We start from the raw sequence: 26281 nt of genomic DNA on the forward strand, positions 1-26281 counted from the left end.
ATAGGTAGGTGGAATGGAATACAACTTGAGGGACATGAACATCTGCACAAACTAGTTGGATTAATAATCTATTTGGTTGCTGTGATGCAATGTAGATGACAAATCATTTCAAGGTGAGAAATAATAGCAGTTTTTTCAAAAAATCCTTGAGATAAAATTGAATTCAGTGCCATTGCACTTATGCTATTTAAGTATTTGACATGGAGTTAAATGTCTAAGAGAAATTTAAATATTCAGCCCAACGCCAGTTCCACATAAACAAGGTTTTTTAAAAATGCTGTAGACCAAGAGAAAAATGGACAGATGAGAAATAACATGTTATTTCAAAAAGGACTTTAAGCATTTAATTTGATAACTTCAAATGCCCATACAGATCAGAGAATGGTGATCCATGCTGTATTAATTTCACGAGCTGGCGAGGAAGGAAATATGGTGAAAATACTTATGATGCAACTTAAATATTTCTTGCATTAACTCAAACATTTTTGGAAACCAAACAATTATGTAAGTCAAACTTTTTATTTCATGTACAGTATACACAAATTTATGGTGCACAAGAGGCCAGCAATTTTTAAAGAGGTAAACCATACAGCAGATCATAATAAATAAGTTGGCTGAAACAATTACTTGTCCATAACCAGTGTCTTTCACAGCTGTTGTGCTTTGTCCATTCAGCACTCCAGTGATAAGTGGAATGTAATTTTCACTTCCTACCCTTCAGATCACTGGTCTGAAGTGACTTTCAACAATCACCCAAGCAAAAAAACGTCACTTTCTTCCCTGATGTTTCATTGGCAGTTTTTTTTTAAAGTTGCGGCATCTACAATCTCATTCATCACTTGCATCTGTATCATCATCAAGGTACTCATCCACCAACCCGACATTGCCATTCTGCGTTGCCCACTCCTCTTCATCATATTCAATGCTATCATTGTCTTCATTGAGATCACTGTCAGCATCAACAGCAGCATCTGCCATCACTAAGTGATCCACCACTTGTTGGTGCTGGGGAACATTTCCATTATTATTGACAAATACTGCACTTTCATTCTGGTTCTCCTCAATGTACACTCCTTGATGGCACATGGGGCATGTATCCTGAATGTACAACCATTTGCGCAGGCAAAGCGCATGGAAATAATGATTGCAAGGTGTAATACGTGCTGAAGTAGTGAACTCTTGGTAGCAAATTGCACACACATCACCAATGTCATGCAAACTATTGCCTCTTATTTCTGGCAAAGAATTAATTTTCTTAACAGCAGTCCTCCGATTTATAAATGTTTTCCATCCATTCTTAGCTTGCAAATAAATGTTAAAGTAAGCATGTAAGCACATCATACAGGCACGGATTTTACTCCCAGATTCAAACATCATTGTGTACGCTCCATTTCCAAACATTATAACTCCAAAAATGAACTCAATAACGTTCCCTGTTGAACGAACATAGTAAATATAATCATCTAGTTTTTCCCACAGCACATTGTAATATCCATCAATTATAAACAAAGTATACACAGTAAGGGAAACAATTACTTTTAAGCACAATTCAACACAGAACGCTGTCACAGCAAACAACCAAGTGTTCAATGTGTGGACCTGCCACAAGGTGCAGCTGAGTATAATTGGAAGAATGAAAAGGCTAATGGAAACCAAGAGAACAGGCAAGTGTCTTCTGAAGGAGGAAACATGGGAGGCACCAAGTGACATGAGCACAGGATCTGTCATTCCATGAATGAAATGGAGGATTGCAGTCAACAGAAGGCACATATTTCGACTAAGGCGAACTAGTCTTTCTTCAGGTTCCAGTCCACTCAAACCTGTCTGTAGCGCCAAAATAAAAAATAAAACTGGAGCTACAAATCCCAATCGTTTGTCTTCTTCCTCGGTAGACCCAATGAAAGCCAAGATTCCAAGTCCCAGATAATGTGCTAACGATGAAATGACTGCACTCATGCCGAGAACAGTCAATGTTGAATCACAACCACTTATTATAAGATTGCAGAGCACTTCCCAACTGTCATTCCAGGAAATAAAATAACTTTTGTTCTCAGAGTCACCTTGCGTTACTTTAACAACGTAAACTAAAATGATGGCTTGTGCCATTAGCCGAGTCAACCAGAAAACTCTTAATACATCAGGGAAACGGATCCTCTTCCATGTATCTTCCACTATAACTTGTAATCCATAGATACGATACATATGTCGTACCAGCAAATAAACATACCTTACTGTATAATAAAACCATTTTAAATTCATTGTAATGTAAAGTAAAGTCTGTGCTGTTATATACATGCCTGAAAAGGCAACTAACAGATTCTGAAAGTCTTCTGGTAACTCCAAGGCCAGACCCAGTATAGGCAGTAGGAAATTTACCACAGTTAATGCAGAAAAGATTGATGGAATGCTGAGCAACGTTACATATCCAATACCAAGTGTGAGTTGAACAGCAATGAGGGCCAACCAGAGTGTTGCACCATTACGCGGCAATAGCTGCATCCCAATCACTGCAGAGTAATATGCATTGTAGAAGTCTGTGTGGAGAGTCGTGTAGTAGTTTATAAGGACAGAAGTTGTAGCAAGTAGAACCACGCAGCCAAACACGTACAGTCTGAAGAGAGCCCTTTGCGATAGGATCAGAACAACACACGATACTAAAAGACCTGAAAGACATTGTAAAAGATTGTCATTGTCAAATATAACGAGAAAATTTTAAATACAATTTTATAACATTTTCATTTAATCCCTTGCATGATATATATAAAACAAAGTAATGGAGGAATTCAGCTGATCAGGCAGCATCTGTAGAAGGAAATGGACAAATGACTGAGTTGGAACCATTCTTCATACTGACATGATAGGATTCACACATTTCCAGCAGAAAAAAAAGACAATGATACTCCATCTAAACCTGTGTCCAGAGAAATGTCTTTCCTCCAGCTGCTTTATCTTACTACTACCTTAAAGACCATTACAAGGTAAAGAATCGTCACCATAGACAATGGGTGCAGGAGTAGGCCATTTGACCCTTCGAGACAGCACCGCCATTCAATATGATCATGGCTGATCATCCAGAATCAGTACCCCGTTCCTGCCTTCTCCCCATATCCCCGACTCTGCTACCTTTAAGAGCCCTATTAAGCTCTCTCTTGAAAGTATCCTGTGAACCGACCACCACCTGAGGCAGAGAATTTCACAGACTCACAACTGTGTGAAAAGTGTTTCCTCATCTCCGTTCTAAATGCCTTACCCCTTATTCTTAAACTGTGGCCCCTGGTTCTGGACTCCCCCAACATCGGGAACATGATTCCTGCCTCTAGCGTGTCCAAACCAGAGGCAAGTCGGGCAGCATAGACGAGGCAACCATTTCCCTGAACACTTGCGCTCAATCTACCAAGTCCTGCTGGATTTCATTGTTGCAAACCATTTTAATCCCCTTTCTATACTTACCTTCTTTCTGTCCTGGGCCTCATCCATTGCCAGAGAGGCTATATGCAAACTGGAGGAACAGCATCTCAAGATTTTGCTTGGGTGGCTGACAATCTAATGGTTTGACCATTGAATTCTCCAAATTCAGATTCACCAATGTAACTAACTGACAACCCCCCTCCCTCCATTCCTTTATGCCTCATCTGAATTCACGTCAATTTCACCCCTTCCACCTGTATTCTTCCTCTGGCTTTACAATTTTCACTTCTATCGTTAGCTCACATTTTTGGCTCTTCATCTCTGGCATTCCTTCAAACATCTACCCATCACCCCCACCCCCCCCCCCCCCCCACCCCCAATCTATCTACATCTACCTATCACTTTGTTAAGCTCTGTCCTGCCGCCACCTCTCTCCCGCCACAATCTGAAGAGGGGTCCTGACCAGATACGTCACCCATTCATGTTCTTCGGAGATGCTGCCCGACCTGCTGAGTAACTCCAGCACTGTCTTTTTTATAAACCAGCAATTGCAGTTCCTTGTGTTTCCAAGAGTCAAGCATGTTCATTTATCAAATGCAATGGATATGAACCGGGATAATTACATTCTTACTTGCTACAGCTTTAAAGGCACATTAGACAATGCCCTTATCAAGGGAACAGCTCCTATACATATTTTGTTTCTTTTCCCTTTCCCATACCACCCCACCAGTCTCACATCACCAATTATGTCCCCCTCCCCCTTCTGGTTCCATCCACTTACTGCCCACATCTCATCCACTGGATCATCTCTGCCATTTGACTCAATCTGGCTTTCATCTCTCCCCTAATGTTTACCAGTGTCATTTTCTTATCATATTCCAGTACTGGTAACGTTCATGTCCCTACTTATCACTTCCCAGCAGCTGTCTCAACCATTCCACTCTCCTCCACCACCCAAAATAAGCAAAATTGTTTCCATCTGCCCTTTTTCTCTCTTGTCTGTTTCTACCTATCTCACACCTACCTCTGGTGTTCTACTCCACCATTCCCCCTCCTGGTTCCTGTCTGCCAGTCATCTTTTACCCATCCTCAATCCACCCATCACCCACTGGGCAATTTTCCACCTTTCTTTTTACTAGCCATCTTCTCTAATGTGGGGCTTTAAGCTGAAATGTTAACAATGCCACCTTCAACCGCACAGATGCAGTTTCCTTCAACAGTGTTGTTTGCTTCAGAATCTAAAGAGGTTTGAATGAAAAAAAGTTCCCAACACTAATCCTAGCAAAATATCACCTCATCTTTTGGCAACTACTTTTAAACATGTATTTTCTACTTTGTAGGTTGTTATCCTTTGAAAGGAATCCTTTAACTTTTAAGCAATGGACAAATTCTCTATTATGTCTTGGAAGTACAACATGCAAGGCCGACATGATAGGCTGCTCTGGAAGGATAGAAAAATACATTTGAACAAGTATATGGATAGGAAAGCTCAATGTACTTCCCAATGAAGGCAAGTTCGCTAAAGTACTTCTTCATCACACTGTCTGTCTGACTCACCACTTTCATGGAGCATGCATCGGTACTCTCCGATCTCTATGTTCTTGCAACACTCTTGTGGGCTCTACCATTTACTCTGCAGGTCCTGCCCTGGTTCAACTGCAACACTTCACATCAAAAATTCAATTCCATTTCTTATTGATAGTTTATTTCAGCAACTTTGGGAAATGTTGTGTTGCCACATTATCTGCACTTGCTGCCTCTCCAGCAAGCTAAATATGACGCAGATATGCAGACTTCTTGAAGCAGCTAAAGCAAATCTAGGCAAGCTGTGCGGTGGGAGTATCCCAGCAAGCTACAGCTAGACCCACCAGCAGGCCTGGCTCACCTCCTGCAGACTTGCCTGTTGGGGATCGAGGACTCACCCGGAAGGCCCAGCTCACCCGTGCACAGGGAACCAGAAGCAATTCCAAACACAGAGGCTTGGTAAGCAGAACGGCAGCGGGTGGTAGTGCACAGCATCGATGGTGGAGTGGCCTGCTAGAGGCCCTGCAACAGCCTGGGTTTCGTTGGCCCGGGTGCTGCTCTAAGAGGACTGGATGCGGCCCGCAGCAATGGAGGAGCGGCTGAGGACACCATGGCTATACATGGCCAGGCTAACTCTGCAAAGCTGCCTGGACAACAGGCCTTCATGGTCAGGCCAAGAACCTTGCACTTACAACTGGGACTTGAAGATGGCACTAAATCTGGCAATTTTGTATACTGACTCAATGTACTACTGCTATTGATTTGTAGTGTATCTGAGAAGTTTATCTAATAAGTTAGAAGGCTTATCTAAGAAGTTTCCAAGTAATTATGTATAATGATACGTACTGAACTGTATTAAAAAATCGCCCCATATCTTTTTGAAGTCCTGTACATCCACAGATCAACGTCAAATCCAGGGACATGTATTGTTGATTCCAATCTAAACTACATGCTTAATCCTTTTTCGCATCATTATAACATCCCTGCTCTTCATGACACATCATGCACCTTCAAAAGTAATATTCCACAATCAATAGTAATCTATTTCTCAAAATCTTATCAACAGTCAATAGGCTGCAGTTTGTTTCTACCAGTACTCATGTCAATGGTCTCTGCAACTATCAGTCTGGCATATATAAATTTGTTGACGCTGTTGTATCTACCATTTCAAATAACACTTATTGTAAACATCGATGCAATGTTTCTGCCACTTAACATTAAGCGTTATAGTGCAGAAAGCTTCACTAATTGGGCATGTACATCCTGATGAGTTGGGGCAGCAGGGAAAAGGCCGCAGATGCCAACAGGATTAACAAACTCAACAGGAAGACTGGCTCCGTCCTGGGGGCGGAGTTGGATTCATGGGAGGTGGGCTTGGAGGAGAGGATGCCCCTCAAACTGCAGAGCATCTTGGACAATACAGCTCACCCTCTCCGTGACACAAGCCAACCTGTGGAGTATCTTCAGCAACAGACTGGTTCCACCAAGATGCAGTACAGAACACCACAGGAGATCCATCTTCCCTGTCAAACTGTACAACTCCTCCCCCTTCAGTCATGGGGTTGATTGACACCCCCCCCCCCCCCCCCCCCCCCCAAATCTTTGCACATCCCCAATCCTTCATGTATCTTGTGTTTTATGACTGTTGGCAGATCAATTTCCCTCCTGGGATAAATAAGGTTCTATCGTATCGAATCAATTACTCCATTAAAGGAAAAAAATCCTAAATACTTCTCCACTGAATCGGCTAACAGCCATCTCAGGTGTGCTCAAATTGAAAGAATATCCACTTCCACAACTTGTCATGCATATTTCCCCACCCGCTCCAAAAGGTAATTGAGACGGGACAGGAAATATCTAAAGAAATACAAGTCACATGTAGGAGTTGACTCAGATGTAATCTGTTAGGGGAATAGCTGATCTAAGCAAAATAGCTTGCAATTTATAATGGACACTGTAAGAGCCATGTTTAACATTTTTTTATATTTTAGTCTTTATCTGTCTGTATTTTTGTCGGTGGGATTTGATACGTAGTAGGGATGGGTTATTTTGTTCGAGGAGTCTCGCGCAGACTAGAAGTTTTATTTTTGTGTCGGAGTATGAAGGGAAATAGTTTCCTACCATGATTACAACACACATGTTACGAGACAACATACCTTTATAAGAAACTTGTATGTGATTTATATGACTTGAATGGAACAGCGATTAAGAATGGAAAGTTATGTTATTTGTTTTGTATTACTTCAATAAATGACTAATTAATCAAGAAACGACGTCTGGAAGATTCATCTTCGCTGTCTTTTGTGTTGTGAGTGCATTAGGCTATACCTTCAAATCATCTCCGATAATTAATGGCTATCGAAGTTGGATTTTGAGAATGTTGTAAAAACTGCCATTATAGACACAATTCAAACAAAAAGTTAGAACAAAACTTAATATAATAGTGCACATATTTGAAGTATCACATTCAGTAATTGCTACGGAACCAATACTGGTCTGGAGCAATAGGTCAGATAGCACATCATTTGAAACTACAAATTTTAATACTGAAAACTTGGAAATATGCATTGGTAAAATAAAAAACTTACTGAAAATGTTCTAAGCCTGATTGTCCTACACAGAAAATAGCCCATGACAGCCAGTTCTACTGCAATGTAATCAGATTCCTTTCCAAAATTTATGGAGTTTTATGCAAGAGGCAAAGGAATGTGTTATACAGGTGCACAACCTTTTATCCGAAGATCCAAATAACGAAAACCTCCGAATAGCGGACATTTTTTCGGTCCTTGAAGAAAGGTCCTTGAAAACGTTCACCGAGGGTGGCCCGCAGAGGTGACAGCGGAACCTCCGGTCGGTCTTCGAAGAAAGGGGAACTAAATCCCCATTCATAAAAGAGAAGGTGAGGGTATATTGCGCGGGAGGGTTAATAATTGACAATATGCTGCTGCCTGCCCGCTGAGTTAAAAAGTTCCCACGGTAGACTCACGATACACAGTGTATCGTGAGTCTTGCGTGGGAACTTTTTAACTCAGCGGGCAGGCAGCAGCAGATTGTCGCTCCCTTCATGTTTCACCCCACCTACACCCCTCTGCTTCCCGGCCATGTGTGTGACCCCTTCCCTCCCCTCTCCAGCTCCCCGCTCATTGCACCAGCGCGGGGGCTTTGCACTGTCTTCACGTCGGCGATACCAGCAGGTCAGTGCCAGTCACCGGAGACGTCAGAACCAACCGACCCCCAGGCCCACTGCAAGCACGGAGATCCCAGAGACCCACCGTCAGCAGCAGCCCAGCCCCGTTCCAACTCCAGAGGAAAACTGCAAACTGGCCGGAGACGTCAGGACCACCAGAAGCCGTTCCCCGAGCTGCGCCCCCTCATCGGGACACCGACCTCCAGGCCCACTGCAAGCACGGAGATCCCAGAGACCCACAGCCAACAACAGCCCAGCCCAGCACCCCTCCAACTACAGAGGAACCTGGGTTGCGGATGACGGGGCGCAGCTCGGGGCGTCGTAGGGGGCCCATCGGGGAGTGGGTTCCTGTTGGTCCTGACGTCTCCGGCCACCTGCCATCCTCCGGGAACTGTACCGCCCTTGCAGGAGAGTGGGGTTGTTTGCAGTTGCAGAGGGAGGGGCCAAGGGCGGTACAGTTCCCAGTCTCAGCTCCAGTCCAGGGGGGTTGCCGGAGACGTCAGGACGAACGGGACACCGACCCCCAGGCCCACTGCAAGCACGGAGATCCCAGAGACCCACAGCCAGCAGCAACTCCAGCCCAGCCCCGCTCCAACTCCAGAGGAATACGTAGGGGCAGAAGCTGATGGTGTGCAAGGTACGTCTTGTTCTTGGGGTGGCGCAGCTCGGGCTGTGGGCAAACTACCACTTGTCGCCGTAGCGGCCCATCGGGGAGCGGATTCCTCTGGAGTTGGAGGGGGAGGGGGGTATTGTGCTGTTTGATCGCCCCCTGCTATCCCAGGGACAGGGAGACACAGCGGCTTTTTAGACTGGTGGGCAATCACTTCCAAAGTTCTGCCCACACAGTCAGTACACCTCTCCTACACTGCATTTCATACAAACATTTATTCTGCAAGAAAAAACTACATTGAAGACTCAAACTCGCGACCGAGTAACTGCCGGGATCAAGGCGCAAACTCGCGACCTTGCGGATATGACCCGAGCACTCTACCACTGAGCCAGCCGTTAAAATCTACGCTAAAAAATTTCCATTCCGAAGGCCGACAAATTCTGAATTACGAAAAGTGTCTGGTCCCAAGGCTTTCGGATAAAAGGTTGTGCACCTGTAGTTGCTTCTTGAGAGAGACATATGGAGATATATTAATACCAAAAATAGCTAATGTTGCTCAACAACTGAAATAAAATAATTGGATCACATATTCAAGCCCTGATCACATAATTAACAACTTTCTTTCAGTTGTTCTAACTTTTGTCTTTTTGTAGAAAAAAATGTCTCTCTACCCTTAATCAATTTTCGGTTTGCTATCTCCTTTGTTCTCATATCCAATTGTATATCACATTGGCGGTTTTATCTGCATCAAGCAATGTTCTATTTCTCTATTTGGTATCACAGAAGACAAATAACACACATGTTAATTATGTATGTGCATGGATATATTTCAAGCAATGGTTTCCCCTAATTAAAATTCATATGAACAAACTTAATGGAATGCATACTATTTACAATCTAGAAAGCAGCTACATAAATTCAAACATGGGCAAATTCATATTATTTTCCATTACAACAATGGGCAGCAAAACAGAAATATAAAAATAGTAACAGAATATAAAACTTTAAAATGAAAACTGAACTCTGCATAGTGTTCAAAAAGGAACTGCAGATGCTGGAATATCGAAGGTACACAAAATTGCTGTGGAAACTCAGCGGGTGCAGCAGCATCTATGGAGCGAAGGAAATAGGCGACGTTTCGGGCCGAAACCCTTCTTCAGACTGATGGGGGGTGAGGGGGGGGGGGGGGAGAAGGAAGGAAAAGGGGAGGAGGAGGAGCCCGAGGGCGGGCGGATGGGAGGGTGGGAGGAGACAGCTAGAGGGTTAAGGAAGGGGAGGAGACAGAAAGGGCTAGCAAAATTGGGAGAATTCAATGTTAATGCTATCCGGACGCAAGGTCCCCAGACGGAATATGAGGTGCTGTTCCTCCAATTTCCGCTGTTGCTCACTCTGGCAATGGAGGAGACCCAGGACAGAGAGTTCGGATTGGCAATGGGAGGGGGAGTTGAAGTGCTGAGCCACCGGGAGTTCAGGTAGGTTATTGCGGACTGAGCGGAGGTGTTCGGCGAAACGATCGCCCAACCTACGCTTAGTCTCCCCGATGTAAATCAGCTGACATCTAGAGCAGCGGATGCAGTAGATGAGGTTGGAGGAGATACAGGTGAACCTTTGTCGCACCTGGAACGACTGCTTGGGTCCTTGAATGGAGTCGAGGGGGGAGGTGAAGGGACAGGTGTTGCATTTCTTGCGGTTGCAACGGAAAGTGCCCGGGGTGGGGGTGGTGCGGGAGGGAAGGGAAGAATTGACGAGGGAGTTGCGGAGGGAGCGGTCTTTGCGGAAGGCAGACATGAGGGGAGATGGGAAGATGTGGCGAGTGGTGGGGTCACGTTGGAGGTGGCGGAAATGGCGGAGGATTATGTGTTGTATTTGCCGACTGGTGGGGTGAAAGGTGAGGACCGGAGGGACTCTGCCCTTGTTGCGAGTGCGGGGATGGGAAGAGAGAGCAGTGTTACGGGGTATGGATGAGACCCTGGTGTGAGCCTCATCTATGGTGGCGGAGGGGAATCCCCGTTCCCTGAAGAACGAGGACATTTCCGATGCCCTGGTATGGAATGTCTCATCCTGGGAACAGATGTGGCGTAGGCGGAGGAATTGGGAGTAGGGGATGGAGTCTTTACAGGGGGCAGGGTGGGAAGACGTGTAGTCCAGATAGCCATGTGAGTCAGTGGGTTTGTAATGTATGTCGGTCAGGAGTCTGTCCTCTGCGATGGAGATGGTGAGGTCAAGGAATGGTAGGGAAGTGTCGGAAATCGTCCAGGTGTATTGGATGCCGGATTGAAGTTGGTGGTGAAGTGGATGAAGTCAGTCAGTTGTGTGTAGGTGCAGGAGGTGGCCCCAAAGCAGTCGTCAATGTAACGGAGGTAGAGGTCGGGGATGGGGCCCTGGTACGTCTCGAACAAGGATTGTTCAACGTACCCGACAAAGAGGCAGGCGTAGCTGGGGCCCATGCGTGTGCCCATAGCTACGCCTTGTGTTTGGAGGAAATGGGAGGAGTCAAATGTAAAGTTGTTGAGGGTGAGGACCAACTCCGCTAAGCGGAGGAGAGTGTCAGTGGCTGGGTATAGGTTGCTGCATACAGTGCCCTCCATAATATTTGAGACAAAGACCCATCATTTATTTATTTGCCTCTGTACGCCACAATTTGAGATTTATAATAGAGAAAATCACATGTGGTTAAAGTGCACATTGTCAGGTTTTATTAAAGGCTATTTTTATACATTTTAGTCTGACCATGTAGAAATTACAGGTGTGTTTATACATAGTCACCCATTTCAGGGCACCATAATGTTTGGAACACATGGCTTCACAGGCGTTTGTAATTGCTCAGGTGTGTTTAATTGCCTCCTTAATGCAGGTATAAGAGAACTCTCAGCATCTAGTCTTTCTTTCAGTTTGTCCATCACCTTTGGAAACTTTTAATACTGTTTATCAACATGAGGAACAAAGTTGTGCCAATGAAAGTCAAAAGCCATTATGAGACCGAGAAACAAGAATAAAACTGTTAAGAGACATCAGCCAAACCTTAGGCTTGCCAAAATCAACTGTTTGGAACATCATTAAGAAGAAAGAGCACTGGTGAGCTTACTAATCGCAAAGCGACTGGCAGGCCAAGGAAGACCTCCACAGCTGATGACAGTAGCTTCTCTCTATAATAAAGAAAAATCCCTAAACACCTGTCCAGCTGATGACCGAATAATTATATCTATAATAAAGAAAAATCCCCACACACCTGTCCAGCAGATCAGAAGCACTCTTCAGGAGTCAGGTATGGATTTGTCATTGACCACTGCCCGCAGAAGTCTTCATGAACAGAAAAACAGAAGCTACACTGCAAGATGCAAACCACTGGTTAGCCGCAAAAATAGGATGGCCAGGTTACTTTGCCAAGAAGTACTTAAATGAGCAACCACAGTTCTGGGAAAGGGTCTTGGGGATAGATGAGACAAAGATTAACATATCAGAGTGATGGCAAGAGCAAAGTATGGAGGAGAGAACGAACTGCCCAAGATCCAAAGTATACCACCTCATCTGTGAAACAGTGGTGGGGGTTATTGCCTGGGCATTTATGGCTGCTGAAGGTACTGGCTCACATAGCTTCATTGATGATACAACTGCTTATAGAAGCTGGTGTATAGACACATCCTATCTACTCAAGTTCAAACAAATGTCTCAAAAGGCATTGGCCGGTGGTTCATACTACAGCAAGACAATGATCCCAAACATACTGCTAAAGCAACAGAGTGTTTCAAAGCTAAAAAATGGTAAATCCTTCAGTGGCCAAGTCAATCACCCAATCTGAACTCAATTCAGCATGCCTTTTATATACTGAAGAGAAAACTGAAGTGGACTAACCCCCAATTTGGGGAAGGACATTATTGCTATTGAGGGAGTGCAGTGTAGGTTCACCAGGTTAATTAACGGGATGGCTGGACTGACATATGATGAAAGAATGGGTCGACTGGGCTTGTATTTGCTGGAATTTGGAAGAATGAGAGGGGATCTTATAAAAACATATAAAATTCTTAGAGGATTGGACAGGGTAGGTGCAGGAAAAAAGCGTCACCCATTCCTTCACTCCAGAGATACTGCCAGTCCCGCTGAGTAACTCCAGCGTTTTGTGTCTCCCATTCAGATAATAATCTGTCTTCCTGTTCGTGCCACCAAATTGGATAACCTCACATTTATCCACATTATAGTGCATCTGCCATGCTTCTGCCCACTCACCGAACCTATCTAAGTCACCCTGCAACCCCATAGCATCCTCCTCGCAGCTCACCACTGCCACCCAGCTTTGTGCCATCTGCAAACTTAGAAATGGGTGCAGCAAAGGAATTTGATACGGCAAAATTATGTGACAGTTAAGCCTCTTTGCCGCAAAGCTCGGTGCTAGGACCCGTTCTTTACAATATATATTAACGAATTAGACAAGGGAATTAAATGTAACATCTCCGTGTTTGTGGATGACACAAGCTGGATGGCAGTGTGAGCTGCGAGGAGGGTGCTATGAGGCTGCAGAGTGACATGGATAGGACTGGGATGAGGAAAAACGTTTTCACCCAGAGAGTTGCGAATCTGTGGAATTCTCTGCCACAGTGTCAGTGAAGCAAATTCACTGGATGCTTTCAAGAGTTAGCTTTAGCTCAAGGCTAAAGGAATCAAGGGATATAGGGAAAAAGCAGGGACAGGGTACTGATTTTAGATGATCAGCCATGATCATATTGAATGGCGGTGCGGGCTCAAAGGGCTGAATGGCCTACTCCTGCACCTATTTTTCTATGTTTGTCTGTGTAATTACTTATTAATGTTGGACAATAGCCTACTACGACATGCACAGCAGGTCAGATGATATGATCCCTACAGCCCTATGAGACGATTCCCTTCAAACTGACTATTAACTTATTACTTTGTGATTTATGATTTATCTTTTGAAGATCTATCATTCTTTTAATTCCCTTCATCTCTTGCGGTCTTTTTTTTCCATACCCGACAGATTGTCACATACTAATTGTGTTGGCAGGCCTTGGTTCGTAGAGCAACAAATGGGTCACTGTTATGGCACACCTCACCACGTGCTAGGTTAACTATTTGGCGAAAGCCACAAAAAAAATCCTACTTTACCAATGACAGAACGAGTGACAAGGTGAGTAGCAATTAGGATGCAAAGCAGTTTCAATAGAGTGAAGCTTGAGTAAATGAGCAATGTAATAGCCAAGTGGACAGGCATACAACTTTTAAAAACGAGGTAATTTGCTTTGCTAGAAAGAACGTTGAGTATTTTTTTTAAATAGTGAAACAGGAAAATGTTGATGTTTAAAGGCACTTTGGTGTCCTTGTAAACAGGTCATTTAAACCTACCATGCTTGTGCAACGAGCAAATAAGGGTAAAATATTACCCTTTTTTACCAGCACTTCAACTCCCCATCACATTCCGAATCCGACCTTTCTCTCCTGGGCCTCCTCCATGGCCAGAGTGAGTCCCACCGCAAATTGGAGGAGCAGCACCTCATATTTTGCTTGGGTAGTTTACACCCCAGTGGTACGAACATTGACGTCCAATTTCAGGCAGTCCTCGCTTTCTCCCTCTTTCCCCTACCAAAGTTAAATTCAAAGTATCCTTTATTGTCATTCAGACCTTTCGGTCTGAACGAAATGTTGTTGCCTTGCAGTCATACATATAATAAAAATAACAAAAACACACAATAAACACAAATTTAACATCCACCACAGTGAGTTCACCAGGCACCTCCTCACTGTGATGGAAGGCAAAAGTCTTAAAGTCTTTGTGTTAAGTTCATGGAAAAGCAATAGCGAACACGATTGCAATATCCGAGTATGAAAATGACCATAACTTTTTTAATACTGAAGATATGAAAGTGAATTAGGTCTCAAAATAGTTATTTTTATGCTTTATCTGATGGGATAAATTACAGGCTTGATTTTTAAAATCTCAAAATTTTGTAACAGATGCTGCCTCACCCGCTCAGGTTCTCCAGCATTTTTGTCTACCTAGGGTAAAATATTATGTCAGCATGGAAACTGTCCGACATGTTCATGCTGACCAAGAGGCCCCATCTAACTAGCCACATTTGCCAGTGTTCGGCCCATATCCCTCCAAATCCTTCCTAACGATATACCTGTCCAAATGTTTTTTTCAATGCTGTTATACTTGCCTCCACTACCTCCGCTGGCTATTCGTTCCATATAGTTATCATCCTGAGTGAACAAGTTAGCGCCTTCTCCCCTAACCTTAAATAATGCCCTCTGGTTCTTGATTCGCCTAACCTTGGAAAAATACCTTGTGCATTCACCCTATCTATTGCCTTACGATTTTATATACCACAGTAAGATGACCCCTCAGTCTCTTGTGCTCCAATAAATAAAGTTCTAGCCTGCCTAACATCTCCCGAGAGCCCAGGCTCTCAAGTCCTGGCAACAACATAATAAATGTTCTACATATCCTTTCCTGCTTAATGACATTATTCTTATAGCAGCGTGACCAAAATTGAACACAATACGCCAAGTGCAGCCTCACCAATATCTCAACTGTAAAAATATCCCAAATTCAATACTCAACTGCCTGACTGATGAAGCCTTCATCACCACATTATTTATCTGCAAAGCTGCTTCCAGGGTACTAGGTATTTGCACCCCTCAATCACACCGTTTTATAACACTCTCAGGGCCCTAACGTGCACCATGAAGGTCTTGCCCTAGATTGATTCCCAAGATGCCAAATTTCATACTTATGGGCCTGTTTCACTTACGCAACTTTTTCGACGACTGCTGACACCCGTCGTAGGTCATTGCAGGTCGCCGAAAATTTTCAACATGCTGAAAATCCAGCAGTGACCAGAAGAAGGAACTGCAGATGTTGGAAAATCGAAGGTAGACAAAAATGCTGGAGAAACTCAGCGGGTGAGGCAGCATCTATGGAGCGAAGGAAATAGGCAACGTTTCGGGTCGAGACACTTCTTCAGACTGAGGAACAAGGTCTTTGGGCGACTACTCACGACCATACAGGCTTCACCCCGCGACATGTCGCCGGGGTGTCGCCTGTATGGTCGTGAGTAGTCACCTCAGTCGACCAAAGAGTTATAGCGTCTTTCTGGTCGCCGCTGGACTTTGAACATGTAGAAAAATTTTACCGACCTATGACGGGTGCCGGCAGTCGCCGAAAATGTCCCGTTAGTGGGATAGGCCCATTATCCAAATTAAATTCTATTTGCCTCTTCAGTCCACTTGCTCAGATGATCAAGATCCTGCCACAACTCTTGATAACCATCTTCACAACCACCTATTTTAGTATACTTATTTTAGTGTCATCTGCAAACGTACTAATCATGCCTCGTACATTCTCATACAAATCGTTGCACTCACAAGAACCCATTAGCTCACCTTCCAGAGCAAACTACCATGTAGAACACTTGCAAAAGTCAAAAAGGTCTATAGCCTTGCCCTCATCAACCTTCTTGGTTCTTTCTTAAAAAACAATTAAATTTGTGACACGTTCTCCCACACACGATGGCCATAACTATCCGAAATCAACCCGTCTTTCCAAATGCATGTATATCTCAGAATCCTTTATAGTAGCTTTCCTACCACAGATGTCACTCACCGTTTATAGCTCCCAGATTTTTCTTTGCAGCCCTTTTTAAATAGAGACATTAGCCACTCTCCAGTCCTTTGGCACCTCGCGTGTGGCTAACAATAATTCATACATCTCAGCCTGCAATTTCTAAAATAGCTTTCCAATATCCTTGGAAGTATCTGATCCAGCATGTGAAATGTATCCACTTTCAAATGTCTTTGGATGTCCAGCACCTTCACAACTATAATACAGACTGTCTTCAAAACATCTCCATTAACTTTCCCAAGTTTCTTAGTTTCTTAGTTTCAACAATGAAATTCTTACCTGTAGCAGCACAAAAGGCCTGCAAACACATTACTAATAGATGTAATAAAAAAATCAATACACTAATAACATAGAAACATAGAAATTAGGTGCAGGAGTAGGCCATTCGGCCCTTCGAGCCAGCACCGCCATTCAATATGATCATGGCTGATCATCCAACTCAGTATCCTGTACCTGCCTTCTCTCCATACCCTAATACTTGTACAAAAAGTCCAAAGTCCTTAATGCAACCAAAGACAGTCCATAGTTTGGCTAGTGTTGTGTCCAAGAGCCTGATGATGGCTGGGAAGAAGCTAAACTTGAAACGTGTGGTCAGTTTTCAGACTCCTACACCTACTTCCCAACAAGAGTGAAATGAGAGTGTGGTCATGATGGTGTGGGTCTTTGATGATGATGACTGCCTTTGAGAAAGAAGAAAAAAGTATTTGGAGACGATTTTGGCAGGCAGATGCAGGCAGAAACAATGAGTCTGCCAGGGCTCTTGCATGTGGACGTTTGGAAGGAGGTGCAGGGTTGGAGATCGCTGGAGGTGGTGAGATGGCTTGGGAGTTGGTGGCTTATCCATGGGGTCACTGTCAAGGGGTAGATACGAGGAAGTGACAATGGTACAGATTTGATGACAATATTGGGATTGTTATTGAGTGCATGTTCAGAGGGGTTGACACAGGCGTGGATGAGGGGAGTGGAGAAATCAAGATGGGTGAAGGGAGTGGAGACTCAAGATGGTTGATGTCATGCCAGCAGTTGGAAATTGAAGTGTCCAGAGTGGGTAGAAGACCAGCAGAAGTCCAGAAGGTGCAGTGAAAATGTTCAGGGATCATCACTGAGGGGCGGTGAGTGCAATGAGGCCTCTTTGCCAGAGACCGGGGGGGCAAAGACGTTAGAAGAGTTCAATATCATGGTGAACTCGCAAGTCATTTAGTTGTAAACGCTGGGGTCCCCTGCTGAGGACAGACCCTTCCAAATTGGAGAGAGGAAGGTCAGAGAAGATGGTGAGAAAGTCTTCTATTATCTAAATGGTGGCCGACTAGGAAAAGGGGAGATGCAGCGAGACCTGGGTGTCATGGTACACCAGTCATTGAAAGTGGGCATGCAGGTGCAGCAGGCAGTAAAGAAAGCGAATGGTATGTTAGCTTTCATAGCAAAAGGATTTGAGTATAGGAGCAGGGAGGTTCTACTGCAGTTGTACAGGGTCTTGGTGAGACCACACCTGGAGTATTGCGTACAGTTTTGGTCTCCAAATCTGAGGAAGGACATTATTGCCATAGAGGGAGTGCAGAGAAGGTTCACCAGACTGATTCCTGGGATGTCAGGACTGTCTTATGAAGAAAGACTGGATAGACTCGGTTTATACTCTCTAGAATTTAGGAGATTGAGAGGGGATCTTATAGAAACTTACAACATTCTTAAGGGGTTGGACAGGCTAGATGCAGGAAGATTGCTCCCGATGTTGGGGAAGTCCAGGACAAGGGGTCACAGCTTAAGGATAAGGGGGGAAATCCTTTAAAACCGAGATGAGAAGAACTTTTTTCACACAGAGAGTGGTGAATCTCTGGAACTCCCTGCCACAGAGGGTAGTCGAGGCCAGTTCATTGGCTATATTTAAGAGGGAGTTAGATGTGGCCCTTGTGGCTAAGGGGATCAGAGGGTATGGAGAGAAGGCAGGTACGGGATACTGAGTTGGATGATCAGCCATGATCATATTGAATGGCGGTGCAGGCTCGAAGGGCCGAATGGCCTACTCCTGCACCTAATTTCTATGTTCTATGTCTATGTTTCTTGCCAGCCGGATTGCGATAGTAAATGATCGGCCGACAACTCTGCGCACGTTCCCACAGGACTGCAATTGACTCCAGTAACCTTTACTTTTAGAACATCACCCGACCCAAATAGGAGAGATCAACTTGTGCGAGGGGACGCGGCGGGCGTCCTGCCAGTAGCAAGTGTAACTCCGGGGCCTGCCCTCCCTCCCTCCCCAGCGGCGGTGGCTCCGACTGCCCTCACTCACCCAACAGCCGCCGCGATACTTGCCGAGCCACCACGGGCAACGGCTCGTCCGCGTCGTAGTAGGAGTTCAAGATGGCGTCGATGAGGAAGATACAGGGGACCCTGAGGGCCACGTCCAGGACCCCTCGCAGGTGACTCCCCATGGACACCCATTGCGCGGACATCGCCAACGGTCGCCCGCCGCCGCCGTCGGGTGGGGCTGGGAAGCCGCCACGCAGCCAGCCCCCCCTCCTACCTAACCCCCCTTTAGCAGGCCGGGATGTGGCCGCCGGTGAGTCAGCTGTCGTCGGCGCTGTGCTGCTGTTGCTGGTGTTGTTGTTGCCGCTGCTCGGCCGCCGCTCTGCCTCCCCTCGTCCCCCCCATGTTGCGGCCGTTGCGTGCGCTCTCTCTCGCTCGCTTCCCCCCCCCCCCCCCCCCCCTCCATACGTCACACGCTCCCGCGCGTCATAATGGGACGCACGCAGAAGCGCCGCGGCGCTGAGCTGCGTGCCGCAGGTCACGTGCGATGGAACGTCCTGCGTCACGCATGTGCGATTGTGATTGGACGGCTGCCGACGTCCGGAACGTCATAGTCGGGCGCGCGCGGAAGACTTTGACTTTCAGACGTAGAAGCGGAATTAGGCCATTCAGCCCGTCGAGTCTGCTCCGCCTATCCCCATTATGGCCCATCTATTTCCCCCAGTTGCTTCATTCTCCTGCTCCTTACTAATCAACACTTTCAATTTCTGCTTTGGAAATAACCCAACGACTTGGCGTATAATATATAAGGAATTGTGGAATAATCAGGGAACTACTTACAATGCACAAGATCAGTGATGAAAATTAATCTAAATGTTTAATCTAATGAGGATTGTTTACCTTTTGACATAGGCTCGATTCTTTTAGCTCCAATAAATTTGAATTAAAAAACATGGAGGAAATCCGATTATACATAGTGTTATCCGTATCTGGAAACAATTAAAATGTACCTTAAAATGGGGTAATTTATCTCTCCCTATTGTAAATAACCCTTCTTTCAAACCGTCTGTCTTAGATAGAGGATTTGTTCAATGGAAAACTCATGGAATTAAAATGATGGGGGACCTTTATCAAAAGGGGACTTTTCTCTCTTTTCAGGAATTACAGCAAAAGTATGAATTATATGTTAATTTTTTTAGATATTTACAACTTAGAAATTATGTAAAATTATTATACGCAAGATTATAGATTTAGGGGTCCAGAAATCCTTGATGAATGGCTGAACCGACATCCCAATACAAATAAATTAATATCTTACGAAGTGGGCGCATGCGCGCATGTGCGGAGCTCTTCTAGAGTGTGTGCTTGTGCAGGACTTTTCCGGAGTGTGCGCATGTGTGAAGTATTTCGGGCGGGAAAAGCCTGTGGAATTAGCCATGTTTGCCAGACGTTTTTGAGTTTATGTATTAAAGAAATAAGTTGCTTAAAGCTTAAATAAAGTTAAGTAAATTACGAGTAATGAAAGTTTCATTTGCCTCACAACAATTTAAGCAACTTATCTTAGAAGTCAAACAGGGATGGAGAAACTATTGAAACCACAGCGCTTGGATCTGGATCCCAACTCACCTGCTGCTGCAAAGAATTGGAAGCACTGGCTTCGTATACTAAATAACTTCATTGATGAGTGTGGCAATGATGCACCAGACAGACTCAAGACATTAATAAGCTTCGTCTCTTCTGATGTATATGATTACATAGAGGAATGTGCAACTTATGATTCTGCTATTGATGTACTAAGCAGACTCTTCGTTAAGACACCCAGCGTGATATTCGCTCGACACCTCCTTGCTACTTGGAAACAAAAACCTGGTGAGTCACTTGATGAATTTTTACAAGAACTTCAAAGACTTAGTAAAGACTGCCTTCAAAGCAGTTACGGCTGATCAATATCGACAGGAAGTTGTTTGAGACTCTTTTATCAATGGTTTGGCATCGCCTTTAATACGACAGACACTATTAGAACACAAAACCTTGGATTTACAGTCAGCTTACAATCAAGCTTACTCTTGGCTCAGAAAAATTCAGATGCTTGTGGCTCATCTAATGTGTATTCTGCTGCAACTACTACAAAATAATTTCACCCAAGTACTAATATGGAGCAAACTGAAACAATTTCTACTGATAAAGGTGCCCTTGCTGCAGCATATAATTATTCAAAAAGGAACTGTTACTTTTGCAGGGGTAATATTCATAAGAGAGAGATATGTCCTACTCGAGAAGCAACTTGTAATAGTTGTGGCAAGAAGGGACATTATTCTAGAGTACGCAAGTCCAAAGCAACTACTAAAATTGTGACTGCTGCCATGTATACGCCTTCTTTATGTGCAATTACAGCTGCATTTCCTCAGAGCTTGTCTCATGCAGCCACAACGGTATCCATTAATGGCCATACACTTAATGTACTACTTGATTCTGGCAGTTCAGAAAGTTTTATGTGAACAAGTTGTGTCTCGACTAAATCTAACTATAATTCCTTCAAATAGAGAAATCTCGATGGCTCGGACAACTCTCAATTCTCAAATTATAGGATCTTGTATTGTAGACTTTATTCCGAACAAAACTAGCTATAAATCTGTATGTCTTGGTATTTTGAAAAATTTGTGTAGCGATATAATTCAAGGTCAGGATTTCCAGAAACAGCACAGATCACTTCAAATAATGTATGAAGGAACTATGCCTGATCTTGTATTGTCAAAGCCACCAGTATTGTGTGGTTTTTCTGCTGCATCTGTTGAATGTCCTTCATTATTCACTAATTTATCCTCCAAGTGCAAGCCAATTGCTATCAAATCGACATTTTAGTAAAGATGATAGGAACTTTATCAACACAGAAGTAACTAATCTTTTACAAGAAGGGATTATAGAACCCAGTTCTTCCCCTTGAAGGGCACAAGTTGTCGTGGTTAAGGACCCCTTGGAGAGACATAGAAAGAGGCTCTGCATTGATTACTCTCAAACTATAAACCAGTTCACGGAGCTTGATGCATATCCATTACCTCGAATAGAAGAGATTATCAATACATTAGCTAAGTATAAGATATTCTCTACTTTTGACTTAAAAAGTGCTTGCTACCAAATTCCTTTGAAAGAATCAGAGAAGAAATACACTGCGTTTGAAGCAAATGGGAAGTTATATCACTACTGCAGAGTTCCTCTTGGTGTAACTGATGGTGTGGCTATTTTTCAGAGAGATGGACAAACTTGTTGAACAGGAAAACCTTAAATATACTTTCCCTTATCTTGATAATATAACTATTGCAGGAAAAGACCAAGCTGAACATGATGAAAATGTACAACGGTTTTAGAATGTTGTACATTCTAAAAAGCTAACATTAAATGAGGCTGTCAATACATCAGTGTCATCAATTAATATTCTTGGTTATTGAGTTGGAAATGATATAATCAAGCCTGATCCAGAAAGACTCCGCCCACTCCAAGAGATACCTGTTCCAGCTACATTAAACTCTCTACGAAGGGTTCTTGGGATGTTTGCATATTATGCTAAATGGATACCAAACTTATCTGACAAAATTCAACCTTTGATTAGAGCAAAATCTTTTCCCCTTGACTCTACAGCAATTGGTGCCTTTACTTCTTTAAAGAAACAATTGGAATCTGCGACATTACACGCCATCGATGAGGATCTCCCCTTTGTTGTTGAATGTGAAGCCTCTGATTTAGCAGTATCAGCAACATTAAATCAAGGAGGACGACCAGTGGCTTTCATGTCTCGTACTCCCCAAGGTAGTGAATTGCACTACCCACCCGTCGAAAAGGAAGCTACAGCAATTATGGAAGCAGTGAGGAAATTGAGTCATTTCCTTGCTCGCCAGCACTTCACTTTGAACAGATCAGCGTTCAGTAGCTTTTATGCTGGATAATCGGAAACAAACGAAGATTAAAAACAGTAAAATTCATGAATGAAGGATTGAATTATCTGCATATAGTTATTCAATTGAGTACCGCCCTGGTAAGGATAATGTCGCTCCAGATACAATAACTCGAGCATTTTGTGCCTCTGTTCATTCTTCTGCACTCACTGATCTTCACAATGGGCTGTGTCATCCTGGAGTCACTCGTTTGTTACACTATGTTCTTTCCAAAAACTTACCTTTCTCTACAGAAGATGTGAAGATGACGTGTGCTTCATGTAGAATCTGTGCTGAATTAAAACCAAGGTTCTTCCGTCCTGAAGAAGGAAGATTGATCAAAGCTACTCAACCTATGGAACGTTTGAGTATTGACTTCAAAGGGCCTTTATCATCCTCCTCTCAAAATGTTTATATACTTACATTAGTTGACAAATATTCGAGGTTTCCATTTGCCTTTCCTTGTCCAAATATGTCAGCTGCTGTGGTTATCAAATGTTTAGATCAACTGTTTTCATTCTGTGGATTTCCAAGTTACATACATTCTGATAGGGCCATCTCATTCATGTCAAAAGATTTAAAGGACTACCTTTCTAAGAGAGGAATTGCAACAAGTAAAACAACACCATATCATCCTATTGGAAATGGTCAGGTAGAGAGGTATAACAGAATCATTTGGAAAGCAGTGAAACTGGCTTTAAAGTCAAATGATATACCAGATCAGCATTGGGAATGTGTTCTACCAGATGCATTACACTCCATCAGATCTCTACCGTCAACTGCTACCAATACAACTCCACACGAGCGGTTCTTTAACTTCAAACGGCGTTCTTCTAGTGGTACTTCTCTGCCATCATGGTTGACTAGCCCTGGGCCTGTGTTGCTTCACCGTTATGTCCGATTAAATAAGAATGAACCTTTTGTTGATGAAGTTGAACTGACTGATGTCAACCCTTCTTATGCAACTATCAAGTATTGGGATGGACGTCAGTCAACTGTCTCACTTCATGACCTTGCACCATGTCCGTCTTCTCCATCAGCTCCGTCACTTATTTATAACACTAATCGAGAACTTCCTCCATCAGCTCCGTCACTTCTTGATAACACTAATCGAGAACTTCCTCCAACACTTCCAACTATGGAAACTTCTATAAGAAATTCTAAAATTGTAAATCTAAATAACAATATGAGTGAAGTTGATGACCAAGCAATATATATACCCCCAGCTATTGAAACACCATTATCCCCTGATGCTCCAGTGCTGCGACGGTCATCAAGACGTATTAAACCTCCTGACCATCTCAACTTATAAATAGGAGGGGAGAATGAAGTGGGCGCATGTGCGGAGCTCTTCTAGAGTGTGCGCATGCGCAGGACTTTTTCGGAGTGTGCGCATGTACGAAGTATTTTGGGCGGGAAATGCCTGCGGAATCAGCCATGTTTGCCAGACGTTTCTGAGTTTATGTATTAAAGAAATAAGTTGCTTAAAGCTTAAATAAAGTTAAGTAAATTACGAGTAGTGAAAGTTTCATTTGCCTCACAACATCTTATATTTATAATACCCTTTTAGATACTGACATTCCGTCATCAGAGTCATACAGACGAGCATGGGAGGATGAACTGGCTCAACCCATAATGAAAGACACATGGGATGAAAGTTTAAAACATATATATCACTGCTCGTTAAATACTAGACATTCCTTAATACAATTTAAAATATTACATAGATTACACTATTCGAAGACAAAATTAAACAGGATCTTCCCAAGTACTTCTCTTCTCCTCTAAATGTCAATTTCAAGAAGCCAATTTCTCACACTTTTGCAACTTGTATAAAAAAGCAAAATTTTTGGACGGACATTTAAAAATTTATCTCTAAAGTTATCGATAATCAACTGGACCCAGATCCAAAATTAATAGTATTAGGATTATCAGAACATAGCACAAACTTTACGATAAGCCAGAGACACTTTCTTGATTACAGTTTAATAACTGCAAAAAAATTAATACCCAAATTTTGGAAAAAAACAGCAACCCCCACTGTCAAGCCTTCTAATGTTTTTGCAGATTCCCCGCTTGAAAGGGATTTGATTTATCTACCCCGAAATGATGAACTGGATTCACTCAGACCAAACACTTCTTTTCCACCTTTTATTTTCTTCTCCTTTTATTTTGGCAGATTAGTCTTTAGCAGTTTTAGTCTTTACCAGGTGAAAAACCGGCTGCCAATCGGGTCTGTAGAAAATCAGTCCTGCTTGCCTTTTCTGGCTATCGTGGCAGTCTTTTCGGACAGTCCTTTTGATTTACTGTTCAAGTTTTGCCGCCCGCAAGTCTCTTCCGTCTTCTTCCCTGGCTTCTGGTGCTGTGTGCCCTTTTGAAAGCCCCGGGCAGAACTCGGCAGGCTGGGGTTCCGCCCACTTTAATCACTGTCTCGTGATTTCAATGTAGCATTTCTCTGCACCTGTTCTTTCATTTCAGTTTGACACCTCCCACTCGATCTTCCAATGGAACCACTTGGGAGATCGACGCTTTAAAGTCAAACTTTGAAATCTAGGTTTGAACTTGGTCTCCTGATGCATTTGTGTCTTGTACTTCTACTGGAAGTAAGACAACCAGCCGCCTAACATCCCTGTGAACAGTCGTGGCTTGGATCCTCTCCTTCCCCTGAGTGGAATGCCTTGCCCTTCCTTTCAAAGCCTTTGTCAGAGGAATGGAGTAACTTGGAAAGATCCGTATATTAACGTCTCTCACGATGCCTTTGCGGTCTGGATTGGAGCTGACGACTCTGCCCAGCTTGTATTGCCCCCTCAGTGCATTTTGGTCACTTAACCAGACAATGTCTCCAGGCAGTGAACATTTCTCTGAGTGGTGTGCCACTTGCTCCTTCCTTTTATGACCCAAGCCTTTCTTCTCATTTCAAGCAAGGTCCCAGCCACTCCGTCATGACTCTCCCTGTGAGCCTCCCGAGCTAGCAGCATGGACACCCAGGCCTCAACGGGCAGGATGGGAACAGCAACTTTATCCTCTTCAAAGCTCTGCACTCTACCACCACAAACCATCAGCCCAAAATCTTGGTCTTTATAGGCTACCAGTCGATCTGTTGTGGTGCTTGGGAAAGTTGTGCCCAATTGCGCAGCACAAAAAATGTCTTTTAGAGCATTTTCTCGTTCTCTTACTGTAATGACTCCTGTCAAAGAGATGGCCTCCCACTTTGGATTGTTTAGGGCTTTGTTCTTGCCAAGAAACCTCTTCGCTGCTCTCCAATCCATGCGACTGTCTTGATCAGTCGAGTTAGAATGCTGAACCGCTTGACATCAACAAGGTTCTGAATAGCTGACCCTGCAGGTGGTCTCTTTGGGTTTGTTGAATCCGGTTCTTGGTTCTCTACTTTGGCTCTTGATAGTGCTGCAACAAAAGCTTTCTTCTGTAACTTGTTGATATTCTCTCTGGCAGTGGCAGCCAGTTCTTTAGCTGATTTTATTGGCCACTCACTCACAGGGAATACCAGGAACTTCGGTCCATTTTGCCACTCCGAATACTGATCAAGGTCTTGAGGGCTGGCACCTCTGGTGATTACATCAGCGATGTTTTGTGGGCCAGGAATCCACCGCCAGCCCTGAATGTTGGTGCTTGTTTGAATCTCTCCAATCCGATTGGCGAAGAATGTCTGAAATCCGTAGCTTTCTCGCTGTATTGCACCAAGGATTGTTTGGCTATCCATAAGATGATACCACTTCTCCACTTGA

The 26281-nt window shown here is 43.8% G+C and overlaps 1 protein-coding gene across 1 annotated transcript; it reads right to left on the reverse strand.

Annotated features, from left to right (window-relative positions):
• Positions 1-499: 499 nt before the first annotated feature.
• rnf139 (ring finger protein 139) lies at positions 500-19071 on the reverse strand. The gene is made up of 2 exons (XM_033019658.1): positions 18650-19071; positions 500-2663 (listed from the first exon to the last, which is right to left on the reverse strand). The coding sequence occupies exons 1-2, from the start codon at positions 18810-18812 to the stop codon at positions 829-831; spliced, it is 1998 nt and encodes a 665-aa protein (XP_032875549.1). The 5' UTR covers positions 18813-19071; the 3' UTR covers positions 500-828.
• Between the last annotated feature and the right edge of the window lie 7210 nt (positions 19072-26281).

This window comes from Amblyraja radiata, chromosome 4 (assembly GCF_010909765.2).
Source record: "Amblyraja radiata isolate CabotCenter1 chromosome 4, sAmbRad1.1.pri, whole genome shotgun sequence".
In the NCBI taxonomy this organism is placed as follows: domain Eukaryota; kingdom Metazoa; phylum Chordata; class Chondrichthyes; order Rajiformes; family Rajidae; genus Amblyraja; species Amblyraja radiata.

Coding starts and splice junctions, on each gene's coding strand:
- rnf139 (XM_033019658.1), bottom strand. CDS start 18,812: ATGTCCGCGCAATGGGTGTCCATGGGGAGTCACCTGCGAGGGGTCCTG. Junction 2,664..18,649: donor AGTATCGCGGCGGCTGTTGG/GTGAGTGAGGGC, acceptor AATGTCTTTCAG/GTCTTTTAGTATCGTGTGTT.